At 42.5% G+C, this 23,018-nt stretch overlaps 1 protein-coding gene across 1 annotated transcript in view; it reads right to left on the bottom strand.

Annotated features, from left to right (window-relative positions):
* myo10l3 (myosin X, like 3) overlaps nt 1–23,018 on the bottom strand; it is a 178,083-nt gene that overhangs the window by 51,608 nt on the left and 103,457 nt on the right. Inside the window, exons 17-20 of the mRNA XM_045704931.1 lie at nt 22,599–22,707; nt 18,130–18,210; nt 15,969–16,093; nt 13,046–13,160 (exon numbers count right to left, since the gene is read on the bottom strand). Of these exons, the coding sequence (XP_045560887.1) occupies nt 13,046–13,160; nt 15,969–16,093; nt 18,130–18,210; nt 22,599–22,707 (430 nt within the window). The remainder of the gene's footprint in view (nt 1–13,045; nt 13,161–15,968; nt 16,094–18,129; nt 18,211–22,598; nt 22,708–23,018) is intronic.

Here is a 23,018-nt window from a genome sequence, read left to right on the forward strand (position 1 = left end):
CAGGAGGGGAGGAGGCAGGGGCGAGAGAGAGAGAGAGAGACAGGAGGGGAGGAGGCAGGGCGGAGAGAGAGAGAGAGAGAGAGAGACAGGAGGGGAGGAGGCAGGGCGAGAGAGAGAGAGAGAGAGAGACAGGAGGGGAGGAGGCAGGGGCGAGAGAGAGAGAGAGAGACAGGAGGGGAGGAGGCAGGGCGAGAGAGAGAGAGAGAGAGACAGGAGGGGAGGAGGCAGGGCGAGAGAGAGAGAGAGAGAGAGACAGGAGGGGAGGAGGCAGGGCGAGAGAGAGAGAGAGAGAGAGAGAGACAGGAGGGGAGGAGGCAGGGCAGAGAGAGAGAGAGAGACAGGAGGGGAGGAGGCAGGGCGAGAGAGAGAGAGAGAGAGACAGGAGGGGAGGAGGCAGGGCGGAGAGAGAGAGAGAGAGAGAGACAGGAGGGGAGGAGGCAGGGCGAGAGAGAGAGAGAGAGAGACAGGAGGGGAGGAGGCAGGGCGAGAGAGAGAGAGAGAGAGAGACAGGAGGGGAGGAGGCAGGGCGAGAAGAGAGAGAGAGAGAGAGAGACAGGAGGGGAGGAGGCAGGGCGAGAGAGAGAGAGACAGACGGGTTTGGGAGGGGAGGAGGCAGAGAGAGAGAGAGACAGACGGGGTTTGGGAGGGGAGGAGGCAGGCGTGAGAGAGAGAGACAGACGGGTTTGGGAGGGGAGGAGGCAGAGAGAGAGAGAGAGACAGACGGGTTTGGGAGGGGAGGAGGCAGAGAGAGAGAGAGAGACAGACGGGTTTGGGAGGGGAGGAGGCAGAGAGAGATTGAGATTGAAAGGGAGAGACACTAGAAGGGAGGGGACAGCAGGCCACTCCCCTCCTCGTGGAAGAGCATTCCACCGGGGCTAGTTAACCCCCTCCCTGACTGAATACTGTAGGTACCACTCCCCTCCTAGTTAAATCTACAGTATTCAGTCAGGGAGGGGTTATCAGCTCTCAGTTCCTGCTAACTGGGCCAGATGTGGCAGTAATGACAGGGACACAGCTGTAGACCTACTCCCCCCCAGCCCCCCCCAGCCCTACTCCCCCCAGCTCCCAGCTTCCCCCAAACCTCTCCCCCCAGCCCTACTCCCCCCCCAGCTCCCACCCCTACCCCCCCCAGCCCACCCCCCCCAGCCCTACTCCCCCCCCCAGCTCCCCTACCCAGCAACCCTCCCCCCCCCACCCCAGCTCCTGTTTCTCCTCTACACTCTCCGAGTCACAGAGAGGAAGCTTCCTGGACAACATCCTTCCTTCCCACATCCTATACTGCCACCCTACCGTCTGGTCCTAGCTTCCTCATCGCCAATCAGACGTGGATATAATTAGACCGTTCTACACAGGAAATGCAATCCAAACCTCTACTTTCAAACCCACCTTACTTTCCTACCGTTAACCCCCCCAAAAATATGGCACTGATAACCAAAACACTACGCACAAAAGGCATGACACATAATTATGGGCACCAACATTCACTTGCGATATGGTCCTGTGAATCTCTGCCCCCAACTCAATGTGCATCCAGAGATTACAGAGGATAAAAGGCCTTGGAAGAAACTGTTCATCTCTAGGGTTTCATATAAGGTCTGTGTACAATTTACACTGTCAATAAACTAACATTACACTGTCAACAAACTAACATTACACTGTCAACAAACTAACATTACACTGTCAAACTGTCAAACTAACATTACATTACACTGTCAACAAACTAACATTACACTGTCAAACTAACATTACACTGTCAACAAACTAACATTACATTACACTATCAATAAACTAACATTACATTACACTGTCAACAAACTAACATTACATTACACTGTCAACAAACTAACATTACATTACACTGTCAACAAACTAACATTACACTGTCAATAAACTAACATTACACTGTCAACAAACTAACATTACACTGTCAACAAACTAACATTACACTGTCAACAAACTAACATTACACTGTCAACAAACTAACATTACACTGTCAGCAAACTAACATTACACTGTCAGCAAACTAACATTACACGGTCAACAAACTAACATTACATTACACGGTCAACAAACTAACATTAAACTGTCAACAAACTAACATTACACTGTCAACAAACTAACATTACACTGTCAACAAACTAACATTACACTGTCAACAAACTAACATTACACTGTCAGCAAACTAACATTACATTACACTGTCAACAAACTAACATTACATTACACTGTCAACAAACTAAAATTACATTACACTGTCAACAAACTAACATTACACTGTCAACAAACTAACATTACACTGTCAGCAAACTAACATTACATTACACTGTCAGCAAACTAACATTACATTACACTGTCAACAAACTAACATTACATTACACTGTCAACAAACTAACATTACACTGTCAACAAACTAACATTACACTGTCAACAAACTAACATTACACTGTCAACAAACTAACATTACACTGTCAACAAACTACCATTACACTGTCAACAAACTACCATAACACTGTCAACAAACTACCATTACACTGTCAACAAACTACCATTACACTGTCAACAAACTACCATTACACGGTCAACAAACTACCATTACACGGTCAACAAACTAACATTACATTACACGGTCAACAAACTAACATTACATTACACGGTCAACAAACTAACATTACATTACACTGTCAACACACTAACATTACACTGTCAACAAACTAACATTACACTGTCAACAAACTAACATTACACTGTCAACAAACTAACATTACACTGTCAGCAAACTAACATTACACGGTCAATAAACTAACATTACACGGTCAACAAACTAACATTACATTACACGGTCAACAAACTAACATTACACAGTCAACAAATTAACATTACAATGTCAACACACTAACATTACACTGTCAACAAACTAACATTAAACTGTCAACAAACTAACATTACACTGTCAATAAACTAACATTACACGGTCAATAAACTAACATTACATTACACTGTCAATAAACTAACAACATTACACTGTCAACAAACTACCATTACACTGTCAACAAACTACCATTACACTGTCAACAAACTACCATTACACTGTCAACAAACTACCATTACACTGTCAATAAACTAACATTACACTGTCAACAAACTAACATTACACTGTCAACAAACTAACATTACAAGGTCAATAAACTAACATTACACGGTCAACAAACTAACATTACATTACACGGTCAACAAACTAACATTACATTACACAGTCAACAAACTGACATTACAATGTCAACACACTAACATTACACTGTCAACAAACTAACATTAAACTGTCAACAAACTAACATTACACTGTCAACAAACTAACATTACACTGTCAACAAACTAACATTACACTGTCAACAAACTAACATTACACTGTCAACAAACTAACATTACACTGTCAATAAACTAACATTACACGGTCGATAAACTAACATTACATTACACTGTCAACAAACTAACATTATACTGTCAACAAACTAACATTACACTGTCAACAAACTAACATTACACTGTCAACAAACTAACATTACACTGTCAAACTAACATTACACTGTCAACAAACTAACATTACACTGTCAACAAACTAACATTACACTGTCAACAAACTAACATTACACTGTCAACAAACTAACATTACACTGTCAGCAAACTAACATTACATTACACTGTCAACAAACTAACATTACATTACACTGTCAACAAACTAACATTACACTGTCAACAAACTAACATTACACTGTCAACAAACTAACATTACACTGTCAATAAACTAACATTACACTGTCAATAAACTAACATTACACTGTCAGCAAACTAACATTACATTACACTGTCAGCAAACTAACATTACATTACACTGTCAACAAACTAACATTACACGGTCAACAAACTAACATTACACGGTCAACAAACTAACATTACATGGTCAACAAACTAACATTACATTACACGGTCAACAAACTAACATTACACTGTCAACAAACTAACATTACACTGTCAGCAAACTAACATTACACGGTCAATAAACTAACATTACACGGTCAACAAACTAACATTACATTACACAGTCAACAAACTAACATTACAATGTCAACACACTAACATTACACTGTCAACAAACTAACATTAAACTGTCAACAAACTAACATTACACTGTCAATAAACTAACATTACACGGTCAATAAACTAACATTACATTACACTGTCAATAAACTAACATTACATTACACTGTCAACAAACTACCATTACACTGTCAACAAACTACCATTACACTGTCAACAAACTACCATTACACTGTCAACAAACTACCATTACACTGTCAACAAACTACCATTACACTGTCAACAAACTAACATTACACTGTCAACAAACTAACATTACACTGTCAATAAACTAACATTACACTGTCAACAAACTAACATTACAAGGTCAATAAACTAACATTACACGGTCAACAAACTAACATTACATTACACGGTCAACAAACTAACATTACATTACACAGTCAACAAACTAACATTACAATGTCAACACACTAACATTACACTGTCAACAAACTAACATTAAACTGTCAACAAACTAACATTACACTGTCAACAAACAAACATTACACTGTCAACAAACAAACATTACACTGTCAACAAACTAACATTACACTGTCAACAAACTAACATTACACTGTCAACAAACTAACATTACACTGTCAATAAACTAACATTACACGGTCGATAAACTAACATTACATTACACTGTCAACAAACTAACATTATACTGTCAACAAACTAACATTACACTGTCAACAAACTAACATTACACTGTCAAACTAACATTACACTGTCAACAAACTAACATTAAACTGTCAACAAACTAACATTACACTGTCAACAAACTAACATTACACTGTCAGCAAACTAACATTACATTACACTGTCAACAAACTAACATTACATTACACTGTCAACAAACTAACATTACACTGTCAACAAACTAACATTACACTGTCAACAAACTAACATTACACTGTCAATAAACTAACATTACACTGTCAATAAACTAACATTACACTGTCAGCAAACTAACATTACATTACACTGTCAACAAACTAACATTACACGGTCAACAAACTAACATTACATGGTCAACAAACTAACATTACATTACACGGTCAACAAACTAACATTACATTACACTGTCAACACACTAACATTACACTGTCAACAAACTAACATTACACTGTCAACAAACTAACATTACACTGTCAACAAACTAACATTACACTGTCAACAAACTAACATTACAAGGTCAACAAACTAACATTACATTACACTGTCAAACTAACATTACATTACACTGTCAACAAACTAACATTACACTGTCAACAAACTACCATTACACTGTCAACAAACTACCATTACACTGCCAACAAACTAACATTACACTGTCAACAAACTAACATTACACTGTCAATAAACTAACATTACACTGTCAACAAACTAACATTACACTGTCAACAAACTAACATTACAAGGTCAATAAACTAACATTACACGGTCAACAAACTAACATTACATTACACGGTCAACAAACTAACATTACATTACACAGTCAACAAACTAACATTACAATGTCAACACACTAACATTACACTGTCAACAAACTAACATTAAACTGTCAACAAACTAACATTACACTGTCAACAAACTAACATTACACTGTCAACAAACTAACATTACACTGTCAACAAACTAACATTACACTGTCAATAAACTAACATTACACGGTCGATAAACTAACATTACATTACACTGTCAACAAACTAACATTATACTGTCAACAAACTAACATTACACTGTCAACAAACTAACATTACACTGTCAAACTAACATTAAACTGTCAACAAACTAACATTACACTGTCAACAAACTAACATTACACTGTCAGCAAACTAACATTACACTGTCAACAAACTAACATTACATTACACTGTCAACAAACTAACATTACACTGTCAACAAACTAACATTACACTGTCAACAAACTAACATTACACTGTCAACAAACTAACATTACACTGTCAATAAACTAACATTACACTGTCAATAAACTAACATTACACTGTCAGCAAACTAACATTACATTACACTGTCAACAAACTAACATTACACGGTCAACAAACTAACATTACACGGTCAACAAACTAACATTACATGGTCAACAAACTAACATTACATTACACGGTCAACAAACTAACATTACATTACACTGTCAACACACTAACATTACACTGTCAACAAACTAACATTACACTGTCAACAAACTAACATTACACTGTCAACAAACTAACATTACTGTCAAACTAACATTACACTGTCAGCAAACTAACATTACACTGTCAGCAAACTAACATTACATTACACTGTCAACAAACTAACATTACATTACACTGTCAACAAACTAACATTACATTACACTGTCAACAAACTAACATTACACTGTCAACAAACTAACATTACACTGTCAACAAACTAACATTACACTGTCAACAAACTAACATTACACTGTCAATAAACTAACATTACACTGTCAATAAACTAACATTACACTGTCAATAAACTAACATTACACTGTCAACAAACTAACATTACACGGTCAACAAACTAACATTACACGGTCAACAAACTAACATTACATGGTCAACAAACTAACATTACATTACACGGTCAACAAACTAACATTACATTACACTGTCAACACACTAACATTACACTGTCAACAAACTAACATTACACTGTCAACAAACTAACATTACACTGTCAACAAACTAACATTACACTGTCAGCAAACTAACATTACATTACACTGTCAGCAAACATTACATTACACTGTCAACAAACTACCATTACACTGTCAACAAACTAACATTACACTGTCAACAAACTAACATCACATTACACGGTCAACAAACTAACATTACATTACACTGCCAACAAACTAACATTACACTGTCAACAAACTAACATTACACTGTCAACAAACTAACATTACACTGTCAACAAACTAACATTACATTACACTATCAATAAACTAACATTACATTACACTGTCAACAAACTAACATTACACTGTCAATAAACTAACATTACACGGTCAATAAAGTAACATTACATTACACTGTCAACAAACTAACATTACACTGTCAACAAACTAACATTACACTGTCAACAAACTAACATTACACTGTCAACAAACTAACATTACACGGTCAATAAACTAACATTACACTGTCAACAAACTAACATTACACTGTCAACAAACTAACATTACACGGTCAACAAACAAACATTACATTACACGGTCAACAAACTAACATTACACTGTCAACAAACTAACATTACACGGTCAACAAACAAACATTACATGACACGGTCAATAAACTAACATTACACTGTCAACAAACTAACATTACACGGTCAACAAACAAACATTACATGACACGGTCAATAAACTAACATTACACTGTCAACAAACTAACATTACACTGTCAACAAACTAACATTACACGGTCAACAAACTAACATTACATTACACGGTCAACAAACTAACATTACACTGTCAACAAACTAACATTACACTACACTGTCAACAAACTAACATTACACTGTCAACAAACTAACATTACACGGTCAACAAACTAACATTACACGGTCAACAAACTAACATTACACTGTCAACAAACTAACATTACACTGTCAACAAACTAACATTACACGGTCAACAAACTAACATTACACGGTCAACAAACTAACATTACACTGTCAACAAACTAACATTACATTACACGGTCAACAAACTAACATTACACTGTCAACAAACTAACATTACACTGTCAATAAACTAACATTACACTGTCAATAAACTAACATTACACTGTCAACAAACTAACATTACACTGTCAACAAACTAACATTACACTGTCAACAAACTAACATTACACTGTCAACAAACTAACATTACACTGTCAGCAAACTAACATTACATTACACTGTCAGCAAACTAACATTACATTACACTGTCAGCAAACTAACATTACATTACACTGTCAACAAACTAACATTACACTGTCAACAAACTAACATTACACTGTCAACAAACTAACATTACACGGTCAACAAACTAACATTACACTGTCAATAAACTAACATCACACTGTCAACAAACTAACATTACATTACACGGTCAACAAACTAACATTACACTGTCAACAAACTAACATTACACGGTCAACAAACTAACATTACATGACACGGTCAATAAACTAACATTACATGACACGGTCAATAAACTAACATTACACTGTCAACAAACTAACATTACACTGTCAATAAACTAACATTACACTGTCAATAAACTAACATTACATCACACTGTCAACAAACTACCATTACACTGTCAACAAACTAACATTACATTACACTGTCAACAAACTAACATTACACTGTCAACAAACTAACATTACACTGTCAACAAACTAACACTACACTGTCAACAAACTAACATTACATTACACTGTCAAACTAACATTACATTACACTGTCAACAAACTAACATTACACTGTCAACAAACTAACATTACACTACACTGTCAACAAACTAACATTACACTACACTGTCAACAAACTAACATTACACTGTCAACAAACTAACATTACACTGTCAAACTAACATTACATTACACTGTCAACAAACTAACATTACACTGTCAACAAACTAACATTACACTGTCAACAAACTAACATTACACTGTCAACAAACTAACATTACACTGTCAACAAACTAACATTACACTACACTGTCAACAAACTAACATCACACTGTCAATAAACTAACATTACATGGTGTGTGCAACGCCAGGGTTGTGGGTTCGATTCCCACGGGGGGCCAGTACAAAAAAATAAAAAATAAAAATAAATAAATGTATAAAATGTATGCATTCACTACTGTAAGTCGCTCTGGATAAGAGCGTCTGCTAAATGACTAAAATGTAAATGTATTAAAAACAAAAAACAGAAATACCTTATTTACATTTGCAGAATTCTGTAAAAATATCCTCTGTGTAAAACACCAAATAATGCAAGCAGAGCAGAATTAGGCCGATACCTGCTAATTATCAAAATCCAGAAAAGAGCCGTTAAATTCTACAATTCTACAAACTAACATTACACTGTCAACAAACTAACATTACACGGTCAATAAACTAACATTACACTGTCAATAAACTAACATCACACTGTCAACAAACTAACATTACACTGTCAACAAACTAACATTACACTGTCAACAAACTAACATTACACGGTCAACAAACTAACATTACACTCTCAACAAACTAACATTACACTGTCAACAAACTAACATTACACGGTCAACAAACTAACATTACACTGTCAACAAACTAACATTACACTGTCAACAAACTAACATTACACTGTCAACAAACTAACATTACACTGTCAACAAACTAACATTACACGGTCAACAAACTAACATTACACTGTCAATTAACTAACATTACACTGTCAACAAACTAACATTACACTGTCAACAAACTAACATTACACTGTCAACAAACTAACATTACACTGTCAACAAACTAACATTACACTGTCAACAAACTAACATTACACTGTCAGCAAACTAACATTACATTACACTGTCAGCAAACTAACATTACATTACACTGTCAACAAACTAACATTACACTGTCAACAAACTAACATTACACTGTCAACAAACTAACATTACACGGTCAACAAACTAACATTACACTGTCAATAAACTAACATCACACTGTCAACAAACTAACGTTACATTACACGGTCAACAAACTAACATTACATGACACGGTCAACAAACTAACATTACATGACACGGTCAATAAACTAACATTACACTGTCAACAAACTAACATTACACTGTCAATAAACTAACATTACATCACACTGTCAACAAACTACCATTACACTGTCAACAAACTAACATTACATTACACTGTCAACAAACTAACATTACACTGTCAATAAACTAACATCACACTGTCAACAAACTAACATTACACTGTCAACAAACTAACATTACACTGTCAACAAACTAACATTACACTACACTGTCAACAAACTAACATTACACTGTCAACAAACTAACATTACACTGTCAACAAACTAACATTACACTGTCAACAAACTAACATTACACTACACTGTCAACAAACTAACATCACACTGTCAATAAACAAACATTACATGGTGTGTGCAACGCCAGGGTTGTGGGTTCGATTCCCACGGGGGGCCAGTACAAAAAAATAAAAAAATAAAAAAAATAAATGTATAAAATGTATGCATTCACTACTGTAAGTCGCTCTGGATAAGAGCGTCTGCTAAATGACTAAAATGTAAATGTATTAAAAACAAAAAACAGAAATACCTTATTTACATTTGCAGAATTCTGTAAAAATATCCTCTGTGTAAAACACCAAATAATGCAAGCAGAGCAGAATTAGGCCGATACCTGCTAATTATCAAAATCCAGAAAAGAGCCGTTAAATTCTACAACCACCTAAAAGGAAGCGATTCCCAAACCTTCCATTACAAAGCCATCACCTACAGAGAGATAAACCTGGAGAAGAGTCCCCTAAGCAAGCTGGTCCTGGGGCTCTGTTCACAAACACAAACAGACCCCACAGAGCCCCAGGACAGCAACACAATTAGACCCAACCAAATCATGAGAAAACAAAAGATAATTACTTGACACATTGGAAAGAATTAACAAAAAAACTGAGCAAACTAGAATGCTATTTGGCCCTAAACAGAGAGAACACAGTGGCAGAATACCTGACTACTGTGACTGACCCAAACTTAAGGAAAGCTTTGACTATGTACAGACTCAGTGAGCATAGCCTTGCTATTGAGACAGACCACTGTATGTAGACCTGGCTCTCAAGAGAAGACAGGATATGTGCAACACTGCCACACAAAATGAGGTGGAAACTGAGCTGCACTTCCTCTCCTCCTCCCAAATGTATGACCATATTAGAGACACATATTTCCCTCAGATTACACAGACCTGGTCATGCTACACATCTTTATTCACCCACCACCATTCTACACCTCATCCCTCTGGTGGATATTACAGTGCGTCATGGATCAAAACACTAAGTTAGAGGGGTCCTGCATCATATTACAGTGTGTCATGGATCAAAACACTAAGTTAGAGGGGTCCTGCATCATATTACAGTGTGTCATGGATCAAAACGCTAAGTTGGAGGGGTCCTGCATCATATTACAGTGTGTCATGGATCAAAACACTAAGTTAGAGGGGTCCTGCATCATATTACAGTGCGTCATGGATCAAAACACTAAGTTAGAGGGGTCCTGCATCATATTACAGTGTGTCATGGATCAAAACGCTAAGTTGGAGGGGTCCTGCACCATATTACAGTGCGTCATGGATCAAAACACTAAGTTAGAGGGGTCCTGCATCATATTACAGTGCGTCATGGATCAAAACACTAAGTTAGAGGGGTCCTGCATCATATTACAGTGCGTCATGGATCAAAACGCTAAGTTGGAGGGGTCCTGCACCATATTACAGTGCGTCATGGATCAAAACACTAAGTTAGAGGGGTCCTGCATCATATTACAGTGCGTCATGGCTCAAAACACTAAGTTAGAGGGGTCCTGCATCATATTACAGTGCGTCATGGCTCAAAACACTAAGTTAGAGGGGTCCTGCACCATATTACAGTGCGTCATGGATCAAAACACTAAGTTAGAGGGGTCCTGCATCATATTACAGTGCGTCATGGATCAAAACACTAAGTTAGAGGGGTCCTGCACCATATTACAGTGTGTCATGGATCAAAACACTAAGTTGGAGGGGTCCTGCATCATATTACAGTGCGTCATGGATCAAAACACTAAGTTAGAGGGGTCCTGCACCATATTACAGTGTGTCATGGATCAAAACACTAAGTTAGAGGGGTCCTGCATCATATTACAGTGCGTCATGGCTCAAAACACTAAGTTAGAGGGGTCCTGCATCATATTACAGTGCGTCATGGCTCAAAACACTAAGTTAGAGGGGTCCTGCACCATATTACAGTGCGTCATGGATCAAAACACTAAGTTAGAGGGGTCCTGCATCATATTACAGTGCGTCATGGATCAAAACACTAAGTTAGAGGGGTCCTGCACCATATTACAGTGCGTCATGGATCAAAACACTAAGTTGGAGGGGTCCTGCATCATATTACAGTGCGTCATGGATCAAAACACTAAGTTAGAGGGGTCCTGCATCATATTACAGTGCGTCATGGATCAAAACGCTAAGTTAGAGGGGTCCTGCACCATATTACAGTGTGTCATGGATCAAAACACTAAGTTAGAGGGGTCCTGCATCATATTACAGTGCGTCATGGATCAAAACACTAAGTTAGAGGGGTCCTGCATCATATTACAGTGCGTCATGGATCAAAACACTAAGTTAGAGGGGTCCTGCACCATATTACAGTGCGTCATGGATCAAAACACTAAGTTAGAGGGGTCCTGCATCATATTACAGTGCGTCATGGATCAAAACACTAAGTTGGAGGGGTCCTGCACCATATTACAGTGCGTCATGGATCAAAACACTAAGTTAGAGGGGTCCTGCATCATATTACAGTGCGTCATGGAGCTAAACACTGTAAGTAAGATAGCCATGGCAGATTTCCATGGCGCCAGGCAGATAGCCAATACGTGGCTGATGAGGAAGGCTTGTAAAAGATGAAGCCCTATGTAAGGAAGAGAGAAGACCTGATATTTCATCTGATCCTGTCCCAGCTGTGGGTTTGTTGTTAGCCTGAAGCTGATGCTCCTTCGGTCCCTGTAACTCTACCCTGTTCAACCCTGTAAACCCCCTGGGTCACAGTACACGCAGCAGAGTACGCCGTGTGAGAGCCACGGGGCCTTAGCGTACCTTAGTCTTCCCCTGCTGCCAGTCTCTCTTGGCGGGGTCGTATGACATCAGCAGTTCTGTGCACATCCCTCTCTGGTCGTCTGTTGGACGCTCGTCTTTCAGGATCATCTTGTACCTGCGCAGGAAACAGAGACGCAAACAGGTCAGACACAGATCCGACGGGCCAGACACAGATCCGACGGGCCAGACACAGATCCGACGGGCCAGACACAGATCCGACGGGCCAGACACAGATCCGACGGGCCAGACACAGATCCGACGGGCCAGACACAGATCCGACGGGTCAGTCACAGATCCGACGGGCCAGACAAAGATCCGACGGGTCAGTCACAGATCCGACACAGATCCGAGTGTGTCAGACAAATCAAAAACGGGCCAGACTAATCACAACAGGCCAGAGAAATCAAACGGGTCAGACGTGTCAAAGGACGTGAACATGACACCCAGACAGTTGACAGCAGCACAATAGGAAATCAACACATGAGCTCAATGACCCAGGTGAACGCTGAGTCCTCATGTTCTGCTGTTTTGTAAGAGGTTAGACAGGCCTACATCAGCCATGGTGGTGCGCAGCAGTGGGTGGCCGTGCCATTGACCCTGAACACAGAACACCCCCGGGGTTCATCCACACCCGGCAGGTGATTCTACATGTTGAAACCCCGGGGTTCGTCCACACCCGGCAGGTGATTCTACATGTTGAAACCCCGGGGTTCGTCCACACCCGGCAGGTGATTCTACACCGTTGAAACCCCGGGGTTCGTCCACACCCGGCAGGTGATTCTACACCGTTGAAACCCCGGGGTTCGTCCACACCCGGCAGGTTATCTACATGTTGAAACCCCGGGGTTCGTCCACACCCTGCAGGTTATCTACATGTTGAAACCCCCGGGTTCGTCCACACCCTGCAGGTTATCTACATGTTGAAAACCCCGGGGTTCGTCCACACCCTGCAGGTTATCTACCGTGTTGAAACCCCGGGGTTCGTCCACACCCTGCAGGTTATCTACCGTGTTGAAACCCCGGGGTTCGTCCACACCCTGCAGGTTATCTACCGTGTTGAAACCCCGGGGTTCGTCCACACCCTGCAGGTGATTCTACACCGTTGAAACCCCGGGGTTCGTCCACACCCGGCAGGTGATTCTACACCGTTGAAACCCCGGGGTTCGTCCACACCCGGCAGGTGATTCTACACCGTTGAAACCCCGGGGTTCGTCCACACCCGGCAGGTGATTCTACACCGTTGAAACCCCGGGGTTCGTCCACACCCGGCAGGTGATTCTACACCGTTGAAACCCCGGGGTTCGTCCACACCCTGCAGGTTATCTACATGTTGAAACCCCGGGGTTCGTCCACACCCTGCAGGTTATCTACATGTTGAAACCCCCGGGGTTCGTCCACACCCTGCAGGTTATCTACCGTGTTGAAACCCCGGGGTTCGTCCACACCCTGCAGGTTATCTACATGTTGAAACCCCGGGGTTCGTCCACACCCGGCAGGTGATTCTACACCGTTGAAACCCCGGGGTTCGTCCACACCCGGCAGGTGATTCTACACCGTTGAAACCCCGGGGTTCGTCCACACCCTGCAGGTTATCTACATGTTGAAACCCCGGGGTTCGTCCACACCCTGCAGGTTATCTACCGTGTTGAAACCCCGGGGTTCGTCCACACCCTGCAGGTTATCTACCGTGTTGAAACCCCGGGGTTCGTCCACACCCTGCAGGTTATCTACATGTTGAAACCCCGGGGTTCGTCCACACCCGGCAGGTGATTCTACACCGTTGAAACCCCGGGGTTCGTCCACACCCTGCAGGTTATCTACATGTTGTAACCCCGGGGTTCGTCCACACCCGGCAGGTGATTGTACACCGTTGTAACCCTGGGGTTCGTCCACACCCGGCAGGTGATTCTACACCGTTGAAGCCCCCGGGGTTCGTCCACACCCGGCAGGTTATTCTACATGTTGAAACCCCCGGGGTTCGTCCACACCCTGCAGGTTATCTACATGTTGAAACCCCGGGGTTCGTCCACACCCTGCAGGTTATCTACATGTTGAAACCCCGGGGTTCGTCCACACCCTGCAGGTTATCTACCGTGTTGAAACCCCGGGGTTCGTCCACACCCTGCAGGTTATCTACCGTGTTGAAACCCCGGGGTTCGTCCACACCCTGCAGGTTATCTACATGTTGAAACCCCGGGGTTCGTCCACACCCGGCAGGTGATTCTACACCGTTGAAACCCCGGGGTTCGTCCACACCCTGCAGGTTATCTACATGTTGTAACCCCGGGGTTCGTCCACACCCGGCAGGTGATTGTACACCGTTGTAACCCTGGGGTTCGTCCACACCCGGCAGGTGATTCTACACCGTTGAAACCCCGTGGTTCGTCCACACCCGGCAGGTTATTCTACATGTTGAAACCCCCGGGGTTCGTCCACACCCTGCAGGTTATCTACATGTTGAAACCCCGGGGTTCGTCCACACCCTGCAGGTTATTCTACATGTTGAAACCCCCGGGGTTCGTCCACACCCTGCAGGTTATCTACATGTTGAAACCCCGGGGTTCGTCCACACCCTGCAGGTTATCTACATGTTGAAACCCCGGGGTTCGTCCACACCCTGCAGGTTATCTACATGTTGAAACCCCGGGGTTCGTCCACACCCTGCAGGTTATCTACATGTTGAAACCCCCGGGGTTCGTCCACACCCGGCAGGTGATTCTACACCGTTGAAACCCCGGGGTTCGTCCACACCCTGCAGGTTATCTACACTGTTGAAACCCCCGGGGTTCGTCCAGACCCGGCAGGTGATTCTACATGTTGAAACCCCGGGGTTCGTCCACACCCTGCAGGTTATCTACCGTGCACGGGAGCCGGTGATGTCGGTCTGTCTTACCTGTAAAAGACCATTGTCAGTTTTTCTCACCTGCTGTAGAAGTCATCAAAAGTCCTGCGGACAGGAAACCCAGCCCTGCGGATCTTCACTGTCTCCAACATCCCAGAATACCTCAGCTGGTTCAGGACCACTTCTGGGTCAAACATGTTGGCGTTCTGAGAAGTACAAAACATACTGAATTACTTCTCAACTCTAACTCTGTGAGAATACACAACAGCAGCCGTCTGACGACTGGGCAGAAGTATAGTTGACAGTTCAGAGGGACGATTCAACAGTACTATGCTTGTCTTACAGAGGGACGATTCAACAGTACTATGCTTGTCTTACAGAGGGACAATACAACAGTACTATGCTTGTCTTAGAGGAAACATACAACAGTACTATGCTTGTCTTACAGAGGAAACATACAACAGTACTATGCTTGTCTTACAGAGGGACAATACAACAGTACTATGCTTGTCTTAGAGGGACAATACAACAGTACTATGCTTGTCTTACAGAGGGACAATACAACAGTACTATGCTTGTCTTAGAGAGGGACAATACAACAGTACTATGCTTGTCTTACAGAGGGGGACGAAACAACAGTACTATGCTTGTCTTAGAGGGACGAAACAAGGTGTTTAATTCTGTCACATGTCTTTAACACACAGGAAGGTTTCAGTCCGGTATAATCAACTCTATTGTTCTCAGCTGCTCTGTTCTGACTGCGTCATGATCTTCCTCAGTGCTGCTTATCACACAGCCCGATCACTTACCTCTGATTCACATCTCACTGGCTGTGGGGGTGTGTGTGTGTGTGTGTGTGTGTGTGTGGTGTGTGGGTACCCTACCATCAGGCATGTTATCAACCTGTTGTTCAGAGGAGTGTCAGGACTTGAATGTACAACAAATAAAGTCCCTGTGGTACAGATAATACTGAACGACCCACCTTGTCCATGTTGTGATGAATACTGAACGACCCACCTTGTCCATGTTGTGGTGAATACTGAACGACCCACCTTGTTCATGTTGTGGTGAATACTGAACGACCCACCTTGTCCATGTTGTGGTGAATACTGAACGACCCACCTTGTTCATGTTGTGGTGAATACTGAACGACCCACCTTGTCCATGTTGGGGTGAATACTGAACGACCCACCTTGTCCATGTTGTGGTGAATACTGAACGACCCACCTTGTTCATGTTGGGGTGAATACTGAACGACCCACCTTGTCCATGTTGTGGTGAATACTGAACGACCCACCTTGTTCATGTTGTGGTGAATACTGAACGACCCACCTTGTTCATGTTGGGGTGAATACTGAACGACCCACCTTGTTCATGTTGGGGTGAATACTGAACGACCCACCTTGTCCATGTTGGGGTGAATACTGAACGACCCACCTTGTTCATGTTGGGGTGAATACTGAACGACCCACCTTGTTCATGTTGTGGTGAATACTGAACGACCCACCTTGTCCATGTTGTGGTGAATACTGAACGACCCACCTTGTCCATGTTGTGGTGAATACTGAACGACCCACCTTGTCCATGTTGGGGTGAATACTGAACGACCCACCTTGTCCATGTTGGGGTGAATACTGAACGACCCACCTTGTCCATGTTGGGGTGAATACTGAACGACCCACCTTGTCCATGTTGTGGTGAATACTGAACGACCCACCTTGTTCATGTTGGGGTGAATACTGAACGACCCACCTTGTCCATGTTGTGGTGAATACTGAACGACCCACCTTGTTCATGTTGTGGTGAATACTGAACGACCCACCTTGTTCATGTTGGGGTGAATACTGAACGACCCACCTTGTTCATGTTGGGGTGAATACTGAACGACCCACCTTGTTCATGTTGGGGTGAATACTGAACGACCCACCTTGTTCATGTTGTGGTGAATACTGAACGACCCACCTTGTTCATGTTGTGGTGAATACTGAACGACCCACCTTGTTCATGTTGGGGTGAATACTGAACGACCCACCTTGTCCATGTTGGGGTGAATACTGAACGACCCACCTTGTTCATGTTGGGGTGAATACTGAACGACCCACCTTGTCCATGTTGTGGTGAATACTGAACGACCCACCTTGTCCATGTTGGGGTGAATACTGAACGACCCACCTTGTCCATGTTGGGGTGAATACTGAACGACCCACCTTGTTCATGTTGTGGTGAATACCGAATAACCCACCTTGTTCATGTTGGGTTTGATGCAGCGCACGAAGAACGGGTTGGATGCACTCAGAGTGTTCATCAAGGAATGGAGAGAGTCCTGCAGAAACACAACAACACATATAGATACAGGATCAGAAACACAACAACACATCTAGATACGGGATCAGAAACACAACAACACATATAGATACAGGATCAGAAACACAACATCACATCTAGATACAGGATCAGAAACACAACAACACATCTAGATACGGGATCAGAAACACAACAACACATCTAGATACAGGATCAGAAACACAACAACACATCTAGATACAGGATCAGAAACACAACAACACATCTAGATACAGGATCAGAAACACAACATCACATCTAGATACAGGATCAGAAACACAACATCACATCTAGATATAGATACAGGATCAGAAACACAACATCACATCTAGATACAGGATCTGAAACACAACAACACATCTAGATACAGGATCAGAAACACAACAACACATATAGATACAGGATCAGAAACACAACAACACATCTAGATACGGGATCAGAAACACAACAACACATCTAGATACAGGATAAGAAACACAACAACACATCTAGATACAGGATCAGAAACACAACAACACATCTAGATACAGGATCAGAAACACAACATCACATCTAGATACAGGATCAGAAACACAACATCACATCTAGATATAGATACAGGATCAGAAACACAACATCACATCTAGATACAGGATCTGAAACACAACAACACATCTAGATACAGGATCAGAAACACAACAACACATCTAGATACAGGATCAGAAACACAACATCACATCTAGATACAGGATCAGAAACACAACAACACATCTAGATACAGGATCAGAAACACAACAACACATCTAGATATAAATACAGGATCAGAAACACAACAACACATCTAGATACAGGATCAGAAACACAACATCACATCTAGATACAGGATCAGAAACACAAATACACATCTAGATACAGGATCAGAAACACAACACCACATCTAGATACAGGATCAGAAACACAACAACACATCTAGATACAGGATCAGAAACACAACAACACATCTAGATACAGGATCAGAAACACAACAACACATCTAGATACAGGATCAGAAACACAACAACACATCTAGATACAGGATCAGAAACACAACAACACATCTAGATACAGGATCAGAAACACAACACCACATCTAGATACAGGATCAGAAACACAACATCACATCTAGATACAGGATCAGAAACACAACACATCTAGATACAGGATCAGAAACACAACATCACATCTAGATACAGGATCAGAAACACAACAACACATCTAGATATAGATACAGGATCAGAAACACAACACCACATCTAGATACAGGATCAGAAACACAACATCACATCTAGATACAGGATCAGAAACACAACACATCTAGATACAGGATCAGAAACACAACATCACATCTAGATATAGATACAGGATCAGAAACACAACATCACATCTAGATACAGGATCAGAAACACAACAACACATCTAGATACAGGATCAGAAACACAACATCACATCTAGATACAGGATCAGAAACACAACACCACATCTAGATACAGGATCAGAAACACAACACCACATCTAGATACAGGATCAGAAACACAACAACACATCTAGATACAGGATCAGAAACACAACATCACATCTAGATACAGGATCAGAAACACAACAACACATCTAGATATAGATACAGGATCAGAAACACAACATCACATCTAGATACAGGATCAGAAACACAACAACACATCTAGATATAGATACAGGATCAGAAACACAACAACACATCTAGATACAGGATCAGAAACACAACAACACATCTAGATATAGATACAGGATCAGAAACACAACACCACATCTAGATACAGGATCAGAAACACAACAACACATCTAGATACAGGATCAGAAACACAACAACACATCTAGATACAGGATCAGAAACACAACAACACATCTAGATACAGGATCAGAAACACAACACCACATCTAGATACAGGATCAGAAACACAACATCACATCTAGATACAGGATCAGAAACACAACAACACATCTAGATATAGATACAGGATCAGAAACACAACATCACATCTAGATACAGGATCAGAAACACAACACCACATCTAGATACAGGATCAGAAACACAACATCACATCTAGATACAGGATCAGAAACACAACATCACATCTAGATACAGGATCAGAAACACAACATCACATCTAGATACAGGATCAGAAACACAACATCACATCTAGATACAGGATCAGAAACACAACACCACATCTAGATACAGGATCAGAAACACAACATCACATCTAGATACAGGATCAGAAACACAACATCACATATAGATACAGGATCTGAAACACAACATCACATCTAGATACAGGATCAGAAACACAACATCACATCTAGATACAGGATCAGAAACACAACATCACATCTAGATATAGATACAGGATCAGAAACACAACACCACATCTAGATACAGGATCAGAAACACAACAACACATCTAGATACAGGATCAGAAACACAACATCACATCTAGATACAGGATCAGAAACACAACAACACATCTAGATACAGGATCAGAAACACAACACCACATCTAGATACAGGATCAGAAACACAACATCACATATAGATACAGGATCAGAAACACAACAACACATCTAGATACAGGATCAGAAACACAACACCACATCTAGATACAGGATCAGAAACACAACACCACATCTAGATACAGGATCAGAAACACAACACCACATATAGATACAGGATCAGCATCAAGAGGCAACCTCAATACAACACATTCACACACAATGGCTCTGGCGTCCTAGGGTCCTCATCTCCTGCTGTCCAGGGTGTTAACAGGCTCTGGCCTCCTAGGGTCCTCATCTCCTGCTGTCCAGGGTGTTAACAGGCTCTGGCCTCCTAGGGTCCTCATCTCCTGCTGTCCAGGGTGTTAACAGGCTCTGGCCTCCTAGGGTCCTCATCTCCTGCTGTCCAGGGTGTTAACAGGCTCTGGCCTCCTAGGGTCCTCATCTCCTGCTGTCCAGGGTGTTAACAGGCTCTGGCCTCCTAGGGTCCTCATCTCCTGCTGTCCAGGGTGTTAACAGGCTCTGGCCTCCTAGGGTCCTCATCTCCTGCTGTCCAGGGTGTTAACAGGCTCTGGCCTCCTAGGGTCCTCATCTCCTGCTGTCCAGGGTGTTAACAGGCTCTGGCCTCCTAGGGTCCTCATCTCCTGCTGTCCAGGGTGTTAACAGGCTCTGGCCTCCTAGGGTCCTCATCTCCTGCTGTCCAGGGTGTTAACAGGCTCTGGCCTCCTAGGGTCCTCATCTCCTGCTGTCCAGGGTGTTAACAGGCTCTGGCCTCCTAGGGTCCTCATCTCCTGCTGTCCAGGGTGTTAACAGGCTCTGGCCTCCTAGGGTCCTCATCTCCTGCTGTCCAGGGTGTTAACAGGCTCTGGCCTCCTAGGGTCCTCATCTCCTGCTGTCCAGGGTGTTAACAGGCTCTGGCCTCCTAGGGTCCTCATCTCCTGCTGTCCAGGGTGTTAACAGGCTCTGGCCTCCTAGGGTCCCTCATCTCCTGCTGTCCAGGGTGTTAACAGGCTCTGGCCTCCTAGGATCCTCACCTCATCTCCTGCTGTCCAGGGTGTTAACAGGCTCTGGCCTCCTAGGGTCCTCATCTCCTGCTGTCCAGGGTGTTAACAGGCTCTGGCCTCCTAGGGTCCTCACCTCATCTCCTGCTGTCCAGGGTGTTAACAGGCTCTGGCCTCCTAGGGTCCTCATCTCCTGCTGTCCAGGGTGTTAACAGGCTCTGGCCTCCTAGGGTCCTCATCTCCTGCTGTCCAGGGTGTTAACAGGCTCTGGCCTCCTAGGGTCCTCATCTCCTGCTGTCCAGGGTGTTAACAGGCTCTGGCTACAGGACTATATTTACCCAGCAGAGAGAGCAAGGACCCTTGAACCTATCTCTCGCTCTGACTGACTGTCTGTCTGTCTCCAGTGAAATACTACCAGGGCGGACGAAGGGTAATCTCCAGCTTTAGGATCTGCAGTCCATGCTAAATCCCATCCACGCCAGTTAGATCTCTCTCTCTCTCTCTCTCTCTCTCTCTCTCTCTCTCTCTCTCTCTCTCTCTCTCTCTCTCTCTCTCTCTCTCTCTCTCTCTCTCTCTCTCTCTCTCTCTCTCTCTCTCTCTCTCTCTCTCTCTCTCTCTCTCTCTCTCTCTCTCTCTCTCTCTCTCTCTCTCTCTCTCTCTCTCTCTCTCTCTCTCCTCTCCCCCTCTCTCTCTCTCTCTCTCTCTAATATTCAAAACGCTTAGGGAAAATGTCAACCTCATTTTCAATGCAATCCGTATCATGGCATAGCCGCCAAAAGGGTTAGAGGTTAAGGGTTAGAGGCTAGGGGTTAAAGGTCCTCACCCTGAACTGAGAGCTGACGGTGGGTTTGCGTCTGGCCGTCCCCATCTTCATGGTCTCCTCTCCGTTCCTGCTCCCAACACGCTCAAACAGGTCATAGACGAAGTCAAGCCTGAAGGACAGAACAAACATGTTAAACATTCTCTAAACACAGTAGAGTGACTTTAGTGCAGGGTCAGAGGGTATTACTCTGTACATTAACACAGTAGAGTGACTTTAGTGCAGGGTCAGAGGGTATTACTCTGTACATTAACACAGTAGAGTGACTTTAGTACAGGGTCAGAGGGTATTACTCTGTACATTAACACAGTAGAGTGACTTTAGTGCAGGGTCAGAGGGTATTACTCTGTACATTAACACAGTAGAGTGACTTTAGTACAGGGTCAGAGGGTATTACTCTGTACATTAACACAGTGGAGTGAC

This window comes from Salmo salar, chromosome ssa21, assembly GCF_905237065.1.
Source record: "Salmo salar chromosome ssa21, Ssal_v3.1, whole genome shotgun sequence".
Classification (NCBI taxonomy): domain Eukaryota; kingdom Metazoa; phylum Chordata; class Actinopteri; order Salmoniformes; family Salmonidae; genus Salmo; species Salmo salar.